Source organism: Lutjanus erythropterus, chromosome 19, assembly GCF_056507025.1.
Source record: "Lutjanus erythropterus isolate fLutEry1 chromosome 19, fLutEry1.hap2, whole genome shotgun sequence".
NCBI classification, from domain to species: Eukaryota; Metazoa; Chordata; class Actinopteri; order Lutjaniformes; family Lutjanidae; genus Lutjanus; species Lutjanus erythropterus.
The window spans coordinates 5,966,701-5,979,551 of NC_139335.1; the positions used below are offsets into that span (position 1 = coordinate 5,966,701).

The window sequence follows — 12,851 nt, forward strand, 5'->3', positions numbered from 1 at the left end:
GTGTTGGCCCAATCTGATCACCATCAAATCTATGTCTTTATTCTTTATTTTGATCGTTTTTACTTTACGGAGAATCATTCTCATCTGTCTTCGGGTGCAGATTTGTGGTGATGTGTGTTTATGTTGTGATGCTCTGAATCATTCAAACATGTTGGACGTTTCCTGAGGTAAAGCTTTCTGTTTGCTGAGTTGTCCTTATCACATTTAACTGTGACTGGCGCTGCTGTTTCAGAGGTGCGAATTGAGTTGCACAATCTGTGGGCCTCAGACCTACCACCTTGTTGCTTGGCGTTTATTATTCAAATTCCAACTGAAAAAAATACTGAAAACTACAAAATATTGAACTGAAGATGCAATGCATGCTTTTGCACCCTGAACCAGGCCTGCGTCAGACAAATTTAGGGATCAGTTCATGACAATTATTCATAATGAAGTTTGAGATCCACGAAAAATTCATACATTTCCTGGGGGAAATGACAAAACAAGAGAGCACAGAAAGATGGTGTTTAACGGGAGTGTTGGCACATATGGTAAGTTCCTTTAGTTGTTTCTAACTGTCATTTGTCTGTCAATGCAAAGTTAATCCTGTTACCCTGAAAACAAAAGCCCACTGCTCCGAAAACACACACTCCAGACTGTCTCACTGCCTGCCAGACTCCATTAACATATTGCTCAAATTAACTCTTATAATCATTTACTCCTTTTATTAAGATTATTGATGATTTCTTATGACTCATAAACAGACGCTTAGTCATTTGGCAAACATTCTGCATTTATTTAAACTCTAATTCATGTGAAACGGACAAACAAAAACAGTTATTCCAGCCCGGAGCAGAAATTCCAAAAGGACACCGCTACGGTGACCATTTCAGGTGGGCGTGGTATGTGGCTACAGTGGGGGTGGCCTCCAGTATGTATCTTCACTGTCACATGAGAGTCATCATGACATCAAAAGTCAACTGCCATGTCTGTATTGTATGCATCAGTGTGTGAATCATTATCCGTTACACAAAAGTCACTTTATTATATTCATTTCACCAGTGTGGAGCTATCACATCTGTCTGCACGATGCACATGTCAGATCACTTCGTCCCCATGGCCCAGCTATACTTCCCCTTTCCTTGCAACAATTTTATTATTTAAGACAACTATAAGTTGCCTATAAGTAATGCATGTTTGGTGCGGCATTTTTCAGTATTACTGTCACCAAGACAGGTGTCCCCGCCACTTTTGCCTTAATGTCTCGAGTCAAGTTGAATCTCTCAGCACACAGTCTTGTTTTAGCTTGTTCATAATATCTGTTACCACAGCAGGACAAGATTCTGGATTCAGGACAACCGCTCGTAATTCGGGACCTCACTGAATTTTTCAGGATATCTCGTCACCCTAGACGCCGCAGCTGTAGCGATGATGTCAGAGGAGCGAGCATTTCCTTGATCTCTGATGACATATCATGGTCATTTTATGGTTTACCACAGTAAGTATATACGGATTTCTCCTTTAATGCTCTGAATCATCAGGGCTCTCTTTCAAGCCACGCAGATGACAAAAGGTGCTGTACCACTCCTGACATGAAATATTATGGCGGCTGTGAGGGTGAGGAGCGGCAGAGTGTGAGAGACAGCGATCGAGAGAGGCCTGACCTATATAAGAAGGAGGCTGAAATATTTATGGATGTGAGTGTCCTAATTGGCAAGCCACTGGGAGCACTGCAGCCTTCTCCTCCAATCACAGCCTGGGAAGAGGTTAACCCACACACACACACACACCACACACAAACACGCGCATGCACGTGCAGGCGAGCATCGGTGGTCCGAGGGCCAGAGCGCAGCCTCTACCCCACGACCCTGTCATCCCCAGTCTGAGAGACGCCTCTTCAGAAGACTGATCTGCCTTCGCCAAGGCTCCGGCATTGTTACAATCATTACCAGAGCTGTTATCATAACCGTTCTCCCTGGCACATATGGACGGGAACAACCGCTCAGAGCGCTAAGTCAAACACAGCCTAATTGGCTGGGCTTAATCTCCAGCACTGGCACGCACTGCTCGGCTCTGTGAGAGGCCTCAATTACTGTCCCCGCTGATGGAGACGAGGAGACGGACACTTTCTGACTTCTAGTTTCAAACCACTGCAGGCTGCGGCAGGGCGGGGGGAGGAGGAGGCGGCGGGAGGGGAGGGTACCACATCAGGGGTCAGTGGGGACTCTGGAAATTGGGTTGTTTATCAAATACACCAAAGAAATACATTTTACAATCTGTGGTGAGCAACTTCAGTTCCATGATATGTATTACTCATTGACAAAAGTAATTACCAGACCAATGTTGAGTTCAGGCCAAACCTCAGCAGATTTTCTGCAGATTTTAGACGAATAGAGATGCTGCTTGTAAAACCTAGATCCTTAACATGGATCAAATGATCCATGATGTATGTGCATGCATGTAACATGCAGGAAAATAGGGCTTCCCCAAAAGCCACTGTGTAATTTGAACTCAGGTTATTAAGAAGCTTACCAGACATTTATTTATGACTTAATTTGTTTGTATGCTGTGTGTTGTTGGAAGATGAATCATTAATGGTTTTGCTCTCTCTGCTTCACACTGAACCTTACATTTTATGCTGATTGACTTTTCCAACAAATGTTCACTTTGTTTTGAACTGTTGGTAATGAAATAAAGTCTCAAATTCAAAGGTTGAACTAAAATCTACTAAATAATTGGTTTTAATGTATTCTGTGCTCGCTTTTGCTCAAAAACAATCTTTGTCATTTGAAATGAATATTGTCCATCACATTACACAATCACAATTCTGCAGATTTTCATTCTGGATCATCGCTGAAACTGTGAAAAAAAAAAAAACAATAAAAAAAAAATAAATAGTAGATTCCATTGGGGACTCCTGTCTGTCAGTAGAACAGCACAGGCACTTTTAACTACATGTACCACTCTGCTTCACAGGTGATTTAATAACAGTTAATGTTATAACTAATCTAAAACTTTTTATCAATCCATTGGGACAACTAAGCTGTGGAGCTTTACTGCGGTAACATGTTGGCCTAGACAAAGTAGCTTGCAAGCTAACGTTAGTGTGCAGGAAAATATTTGTGTTGCTTGGCAACAGTCCAGTCCAGTGACAGCACTCTTGAGTAAATAAATGAGTAAATAAACAAAGAAATGAATCTGTTACTTGCTACTGAATGCTTGTTACTGTTAACTGATAAATGGAGCTTGTAGAACTGTTGTGCAAAAGCAAACTCACACAAGAGAGAGTGCTGTTGTACTGAATACCAGTACAGCTGTGTTTCGGTTGTTGTCATGAGTTTGCAGGCCCTACACTCTGGGTGCAAATAGCATTGCTAGGCTTTATAAATAGCCACATTGGCTACTGCAGGCTACTGACACCACATCACCACATCACAGCTAGCTTAGCCACAGTGACTGAGCTCATCAGCTCTCCAGAAGTCCTGTTCTTACATTGAATATGTTGGGGTTCACAGACCCTCCAACTCTCAGCAAAACCCAGAATTCCTGAATGCACATTAAGCTTACCAGTGGCTAACATTAGTTAACCAGATAAGAGCACAAAGTTACTGAGTTTCAGTTCTCCTTTTCTATTCTGACCCTGCGTCAGGCTAACATGTTCAGCAGCAGTTTCTCCACAGACCAAACTCATTTCCACCCAGCATCAAACTCCGACTGACACAGTGAACAAGCCAGCACCACACACTGCAACTGGATTTCACATTATAATTCCTTTTTTGTGATCAAATTGAATTCACATGCACTGATCAATAGTACCATACTCCATCACCTTGATAGATTCTCCATTTAATTCACCTATAATTATAATTCCTATCACAACTTGCAATACTTACAAAAGGAATCCATTTACTGCCCAACACTGACGAATAATGAAATGAAATGCACAATTTGTTATGGAATATCAGCAGGCGTGAAGACTTGAATATCCAAACTGAAGTGTCCATAAACTTTTCAATATGGATTTAATCCACCAGCGGATGGTTTCCCCGATGTAGAGCCGCTCTCCAAGAATGTTTCTTTATCAAAGCTGTTTTAACAGATTGCCTCACGAGACGACATCCAAATCAGAATAAGAAAATCCTCCTCATTGGACCAGAGCTGCAAAACTGCAACATTACAGTTATTGTCCCGCCAAAATTAAAACTAAAATCTGCTGAAGTAAAAGCAGATTTGAAGATTTAGTATGAACACAAAAAGTACATGAAAAGGAATTTGAAGTTACAAAAAGGAGAATATTTATAATTGTTTCTACAACTTTCTGTATCCTGTTGCACAAAGGTGGAGCAGAGCTGTAACCGTGGAAACATTTTTACCTTGTCCTACACTGTGACAGTGACCATAGAAACGGCTGCATCATTAGCAGAATGGTAACCATAGCAACATAAACAAATGAAAATTACCATTCTTTTTAACCGGTAGTGAAAAGTGTCGGGTCTGTGAGTGGATTAAAAGTAATATTGAATAAAATCCTCCAGGTTTCTAGTTTTAACTCATGACTGTGGAGTCACAAACAACACCTCAGACACGTTAATCGGCCAATCAGAAGAGAGTATTGAGCTAACGATACTAACAGTGCATCATGAGCTGAGAGTCATTGTTGTGATTTTTAGGATTAGCAGGCAAATGAGTTCGACAAGCATCTCTGTCTTGCTTGCACAAAGGAAAAGAGAGCAGAAATCAATGGGCTGTGTTTACAGGGTACACAGCCGACTGTAACACTGCACGTTATGTTACACACAGCCAAGCAGTAAAAACAGACGAGCTGCTTGGCAGGACTCAGCCTGGCCGGCCTCGTGCTAAAAGCAGGCAGAGACAGCAGTGACACGCGGGCCAAGAGCAGTTACTGGCACCGCGCACCAGTCTGAGACGGAGCAAGAAAGTGGGACAAATCTTAAAAATATTCTGAGGAAATGTCAAGAGAACATAGGGAGAAAAGCCTGGTGTGATTTTTCCTCGTGGTCACTTCTAAGACAAACGCTTGAGCATCAATCTAATGTGCAAAAAAGAAAGACAAGATACTCACGCAAGAAGTACTCAGATGGGTCCGCTTCGTAATCTGTTTCCTCTGGAAAGTGGTCTATCTGTTTACACATCCCTTTGAAGTTTCCTGTTGGGAAAAACAGAAGCAGAGTTCAGGAGAGTTCATACAAGAAGACACCAACAATTTTTAACCTCCAGTTAAGACGCAGCATTGGAGCCACGGGCATCAAACCAGACGAGGGGGAAAATATGATCAAATTAGAACAAGAGGTGACAAAAGTACACGCAACCTTTACTCAAGTAGAAGTACAGATAGATAAAAAAAAGACTCTTTCACAATGTGTTCTTACGTCTTTCGTCTCATGACATTTTTTGCTTTACATTTTCTATTAAAAACAAGGAATAAAAACAGGAAATGCAAAAAAATATATATACACACACACACCCACACGATTGCATGATCTCCTGGCAGGGATAAAAATTATTCTTCAGCACTGGAAAAGTCAGACTTGACCAGAATTTACTGACTTGGTTAAGCTGATGACTGATAATGTTTCCTTTGAATTAATAATAGCTAGCTTAACAGTTTTTTTAACAATGAAAAAGAAAGATTTTTCCCAGGTTTTTATGGTAATGTATATATATCAGTCACACATCAAATGAAAAAAGAAACAAACACTTGAATAATATGAAAAATACAACCATGCAGAATAACGAATCCTTTTTATAATCTTTATTCTACATGGTTGTATTGTTCATATTCAGTTGTTCGTTTTTCTTCATCTGGTGTTTGACTAATCCAACACTGCCAAAATGACAAAAAAAAAGACAACAAACAGCTGATCTGCAAACTTTGTAGTAACTCACAAACTGCTCCAGTGTCTTTAAACATCAGCACAGTTAGTCTCAGACAGTGGATGTGAGCGGACCTTGTTCTCTGGTCCTGTCTCTCACACAGACCAGAAGATGGTCTTCAGAATCAGACCTGAGCTCCCGGCCTCTCCGGCAGCAGGTGGCGGCTTGTAAACAAGAGCAGCGCAGCTGCTATGACCTGGAGCCGCTCCAACTGCTGTGCACAGGGAACCTCATCTCTTAATGCTCATTCATTTGGCCGACACCTCGCCGTCCAGCTACTCCGTCCATCCAGGAAGCAGCGTGCCGGCCTCCCTCTCCCCTCCCTATCACTTCCTCCTGTCTGCTCTCCTCTCAGTGGAAGTTTGGCATTGATGAGGTCACTCAAGGTGGCGTGGCGGGGGAGGCGCCCATAAGGCGGCCATTACGGCGACCTGCTGCTGCAGCGAGGAGGCAGATGCCGGGGCGTTTGATTGGACCAGATTAGCGTTTCATTAACTTCTTCATCTCCTTTCCCTCCAGTGTCCCTCTAATTAGGTGAACAGGTGTTGGTTACCATGGTGCCAGGTGTTGGCGAGGAGGTTTTGGCAGCGAGGCGTGATGGGCACAGCGGGGTGCGGTTATTACTTTGTGAACGGCCCACATGCAGCGGAGAGAGAGGGACCCCCCGGTGATGACCACTCAGACATTAGAGAGAGTGTCACCTGGATAAAAAGAGCCATCAAAGCGTCCTCGATCTGCTCTCCCACCTGCGTACAGGATTTGTGTCGGGTGACCTGCAGGCGGGCAGTCGCCGCCGTCTGTTCAGAGACTCAGTTCAGGATGGATGTGTTTAGATTAGGGAAATGTTTGTTTTGATTGTCTCAATGTCATTTATCAAGTTTCCATCTGGGTATGACACAAATTTTGGCAAAATTTCCAGAAAATCGGTGAAAGAAATGAGAATGTATGTTTCCATCCATTACTGCTGCATCTGCAAACACTTGCAGCTTGTTTTTTGTTTAATTTACAGGAAGTCCACTCAGATTTTTTCATGCATCAATTTAGTGTGTAGGATTTAGTGGCACCCAACTCTGAGCTTATTAAACTCATGAAAAACATAAAAGGCTGTATCTAGAGCCAGTATTTGGTTTGTCTGATCTGGACTACTGTAGAAAAATGGCGCTGCAACATGGTGGACTCCAAGTCCAGGTCCTTGTGAATCATAAACACTGGACCTTTAAAGTGTTCATAACAACAACTGGATGAAAATGCACTTATGGTGAGTTCACAGTACAGAATTATAGCCCTGATTTTACACTTGCTTACAGTTTTTGGAGATTGTAGACAGCACTCACAAATCAGCACTCCTAACCATCTGTATGTGTGAACTGTTCAAAGACGTGATCGGAGAGCTCACCAATGCCTCGCACATGCGAAGATGTTGGCTACAGGTTGCAGAGCCATGCAATAAGTTGCAGCCAATGAGAGCAGACAGAGGCTGGGAGAGCAGGAGTGAAGAAGGAGACAGCAGTGGAGCAGCAGCCAGAAAACCCCAAAGAATTATGAATAAAATGAGCATAAAGGAGCTATAAAGTTTGTCGTCCTCCAGCAGCTACAACAGTAACATGCTGCACACTCAGCTGAGACTCACCACAGGCCCCATCATATGATATTATCATGATACGTCACAATACAATATAATTATGACTTTAAACATTAGATAAAACATGTTGACAGTCTATTCATCTCATTTAAATCGTTTTTAGTATAGCAGGTTAGTCTGTGTCAAGCAGACAAACACACTAACCAGTCCAGCTGGTCGTGACCTCTGCTGACCTTGAGGAAAAGCAATGTATTCAGAAAGTTGTGTAATGTGAACAGTACAATAATCTGACAACTTTAAAAGTCACATAGTGTGACCAAGGCACAGCTTTGGAGGTTAACAGATTACAGTAATGGGATTACAAAATTAGGATACAAAAGGTAAATGAAATCCATTACAGCAACAGGGGAAAAAAAGGTGTAATCAGATTACATACATTTAGTAGAAATGGAGATTATTAGCAGGATTACAATTTTAAAATTCATGTATTCTACCATGAGCAGTGCCCACACATCACACTTCACCAGTCCCACAAAACCTGTGTGGTCTCATATGAAACCAGCTAATTATCATGGCCTCTACTGAAAAAAACACTTCCACTGTGTTGAAATTTCACCATTATTTTGTCTTTAAATCAGAAAAAAGGAACAGCATCATAGCACAGTAAGAGGTCTGACTTCCAGCTGTGAAAATGCAGGGACTCGACATCTGATGTAAATAACATTTACAGATAAGACCAGTTTCACTAAGCTTAGCTGCACAGATCAGCAGCTAACATAGCTACACAGACCAAATGCTAACACAGACAACCATTACAATATTCACATTCACACATAACAAAGAAAAGAATAGCTGAACAAAAAAAAAACAAAAAACCTATCAATGAACATAAAACATTTTCACAGTATTTGGTATTGAGGTAATTAGTAACTGTATTCAAATACATATTTAAAGTAACCCTCCCGATCCTGCCATGGCATGACTGAAATTTGATTCAGGAAACATTTTTAGTGGTTTATCAGGCCAAGTGTGGGAACCTCTGCACGAAAAACTCACTAATCCTCAGTGGACACAATCCAATGTACTGACTATGTGCGTGTGTGTGTGTGTGCGTGTGTGCGTGTGTGTGTGTGTGTGTGTGTGTGTGTGTGTGTTCGCTCCATTCCCCCCACTGTCTCAGCTCTGGTCCATAATCAAAAAACACTTATCGATTTTCATCAACAGGTTCTGTGGCAATTAGTACAAGAGAGAGTGAGAGATAAAGACAGAGAACAGCAGGCAGAAAGACGACGTAATGGGAAGGAGGAGGAGAGATAAATATAGGAAGGGCAGGGAACAGAAAGGTTTTGAAGGACAGAGAGGGAAGATGGAGCGGGAGGTGGAATACATCAAGTTTTAGTGTCACAGTTTAGGCCTCGGTAATTGCTGAGCCATGAAAAAGCCCTCCAGAGTTTAACAGTCCTGCACAGTTTTGAACTTGATGCTCTGATATACGACACAAACCGGAGATCACAACTGGGCTCGTTCCAATCAGGTGGACAGTGATCTCTGTTAACTAGCGCGCAAGCACGAAATCCTCTGCAGCTTTTGGTGGAGACGCTCGGCAGCTAGCTGTAGCACGCCAGCTCTCAGATGTGAGCTGGTGCACATTGTAGGTGTAACCCCGCTGCCTCTTGCAACTACTCCCCCAGGCTGCTGCTGGAAATAACAATATGTTCCTCTTCAACTTGCCTGCTTAAATAAGCTTTAAATAAGTTGCATTTCCAGGAGAGGAGATGCGAGAGGAGGGGGGGACACACTTGTGCCGCCTCTCAGAGCATATTTCACTGAAAGATGACTTGTGTTTACATACGACTACATTGCACGCTCCCAGTGGAGATGTCTGAGCAAACTAGCAGCAGCAGCAATCCACAGAGCACCATGTGTGTATCTTAACAACATTATCAAGTGGGTGTAAGATTTGGTTTGCAGCTGGCCGTCCCATCCGCAGTTGTGCGATTTGTAATAGCAGCTGTGGAGAGTGGCCTATTGGGGGAACCACTTCAATTAGCGTGCTAAAAGATTTATGTGACACTTAACCGCTCCAAACGGTCCTTTTCTTGTAAGACATGTAAACTCAGCAGGCTGGTAAATGTTTTATAATGGCATTTTCATTTCTCAGACCTCCCCACGTGAGTGTGAGCGCAGGGCCGAGGCGTGGAGAGGGCTGCTCGGCCATTAAGAGCTTTGGCAGGGGGACCGCTGTTGAGCGGAGAGGTGTTACCGGAGGCTCAGGTGTGCAGTGGGTCAAAACACTTATCACTCAAAGAGAAACACCTGTATTCGCTGAGCAACACTTGCACCTTCAGCACAGCACGCTGGATTATGCTGGAAGGGCTTTAAAAGTCGCGTGAAAACTGTGACTTGCTTTTGCAGTTTCATATTTTCCAGATTGAAACTGGATAAAGATCCAAAATGTTTTGTTAACTATCAAATTAAGGCAACAAGAATCAGGCTGCAGGATTTAGGGGCTTGGCACCAAAATAAGACTGGAGAGTCTGCAGCCAATGACAATGCTAACATGCAGATGGTCCGTTTTTACCATCTTATGCTGCACTCACATGGATTCAGTGGTGGACTGAGTACTGACAATCTCTACCCATGTACAAATACTTGCATTACTAAAATATGATTCAATTGCAAGCAGTAATACTAATGTTATTTATACAGTGTGACAGCCCTCTTGAGTTCTTTGCTGGGCTGTCTATCCATCACTTCCTGGTTGGGCTGGTTTCACTTCCTCTCTGATTATCACCTGTGCTGCTGCTCCTCAGTTATACAAGCTGTGAGATTTAGTCAGTCTTTCTCTCTTACCCCAAGCACATGGTTTCTTTGGGTTACCTTTGTGTTTATTTCTTTTGTCCACCACACCTCAGTACACTCACAAACACAATACATTACTGATGCTACATTATTTTTAATTCCCTTGTCTGGTTTATATTTTGGTTTAAAAAATACTTTAGTTTAAAAATCATGTGTTGTCCTCTCTACTTTGCATGCGTGCATATAAGCGTATGCGTGTGTAAATAATTAACAATGGAGTTAATAAAAAAGAATTTCCCCCAGTGGGAAACTAATAAAGGGACACTCTTCTTCTTCCTCTTAAAATATACTGATCATTGCCAGTTTACTCTGCGCCAGCATCAGAATTATGTTAACATTAAGGTAGAGTCACACTTTTTTTGTATTATCATATTCATTCAACTTTATTTCAATCTATTTGTCAAATAGTAAAACATTTTGGCTTGCAGGGGGACAAGGACGACCAGGCTGAAAAACTTTTCTGGTACGTGTGTCCTCAAAAGCAAAAAAATATAAAAAATCTAAGAAAAGAGAAAGGTTTTGTTGTTTAATCCTCTAAAGACAAACATTATGTCGTGAAGAATCAACTAACGAGGTGAAACAATGTTTTTCCTGACTCGTAGGGCAGTGAATCAAGCTTATTAGCGTAGCCTTGAATCACTGTTACAGTCTCAAAGGGCTTCAGATAATTTAACACAACAAATGAAAAATGAAACTGTCCAAACTTTAAACCCTCATCCAGAAGAAGGTTTAGGACTGTGTTAAAATCCAGACGGTAACAGCAGCCCGTTCAGCCAGACTCAGTATAAATCAGGTGGTAATAATCTGTAGAACTGTCATTAACCCTCTTTGGAACTGTGTTGCTGTCAGCTTATATACCCATTTTTGATCTCTCACACTCACACAATACTTACTCAGTTATGTTGCAATACTTTTAAAAAGACACAGGACCCTTAAGAAACTAATAGCAGTGTTTTAATTTATCACATGACTCTCTGGAGGATCCTGGATCCATTTTCTGTGGGCTTCAATTGTGCTTCATTTGATAATTAAGTCATGAAAAACTGTTAAAATGCTTCAAATATGCGTCAGATCTATTTTTGACAGATGCCGTGTCAATTAGCACAGAGCAGATTGAACTGGCAGAAAGTCAGACGCAGAAAGGGCAGGTTAATTATCAAAATAAAAGACCCCATGCAGACTCGCGATCACAAAGACAGCCAGAAAAGAAACTATTTAAACACATAGCCTGGTTATCCATGGTAGAGGCACAAAGAGCAAGGAAAGAGGACCTAATCAACAAGATCTGAGCAAGTAAACGTAACCATGCAGACGTGCCATGTTTGGTGTAACCAACTAAACCAACCAACCAACTGAAAGAGGTAAAACACTGGACCTCTTGCATGAATGTTTTTTTACTTTTCTCTTATATATGTTCTTAAACAAAGCGGTAGGATGAAAATAAGAAAATTGTAGGGGGGGTGGCCCTGTAGCTCAGTTGGTAGAGAATCCACTCCACGCCTGCGGCCCTTTGCTGCGTGTCATCCCCTCTCTCTCTACCCCCTTTCCTGTCTGCTCTTCAGCTGCCCTGTCCAATAAAGGCAAAAAGCCCAAATAATCAGAATTTAAAAAAAAAAAACGAATAAAAGAAAATCGTACGGGGGATTCATGAAGTGTGTGCTGAGAGCCAAATCTGTTCTTACTCATGCAGCGTGGTATATTGGATGTATGTGCCAGGAAGTTTGAAATCAGTGCAAATTGCTTTTTCTTCATTTTGCAGCACAAAACAAAAGTCGGTTTTGTGCGTATTGTGCAGACTGTGACACATTTTGTTCTTACCTACAAAGAAGCAAGAAATATGAAAGTACTGATGAATGCCACAAAAGTTCTTAAATTGTTTGCATGCCGTTTAAGATCAAATCTGTGAGTGATTCATGCACGACGCCCAGTGTTTTTCCTGACTTGTGGGGCAGTGAGTCAAGCTTATTAGTGTAGCCTTTAATCACTGTTAAAGTCTCAAAGGGCTTCAGATAATTTAACACAACAAATCATCCAAACTTAAAACCATCATCGAGAGCGAAGTTTAGGACTGTGTTGAAATCCAGACGGTGACTGTAGCCCGCTCAGCCTGACTCAACAGTATAAATCAGGTGGTAATAATCTGTGGAGCCGCCATTCAAAAACGGAACAGGTTATCTGAGATCCCCTCCTAGGAGCGAGCCACCGTCAAACCCCCTCGGACCCTCGTGTGGAAGTGCGCATTTGAGGGTGGTTGGTTTTTCCAGACTTACTCAGTCCAGTCACTGCTGGCCACAGTGCCCCCCCACCCCCAGCAGTGTGAATGAGCTATGGGCTAACCTCATGCCCCCTGCGTCCCCTCCTGTCCTCTGCAGCCATAAAGCACTTCATTACCACAGAGCCTGGAGAGACAGAGAAGCACTCAAGAGTGGAGTGCAGCGGAGAGAAGGGGGTTGTTGTGACAGAAGGGGAGAAGCAGGGGGTTGGTGGGGTGGATGGATGTAGATTTATAGTTGCCCACCACAGCGAGGCTCTG

General features: G+C 42.4%; 1 protein-coding gene across 1 annotated transcript in view; it reads right to left on the reverse strand.

Moving 5' to 3' along the window:
• Positions 1 to 12,851, reverse strand: part of cacng2a (calcium channel, voltage-dependent, gamma subunit 2a) — an 84,187-nt gene that overhangs the window by 30,361 nt on the left and 40,975 nt on the right. The window contains exon 2 of the mRNA XM_084744753.1: positions 5,063 to 5,146. Coding sequence (XP_084600879.1) covers positions 5,063 to 5,146 — 84 coding nt within the window. The remainder of the gene's footprint in view (positions 1 to 5,062; positions 5,147 to 12,851) is intronic.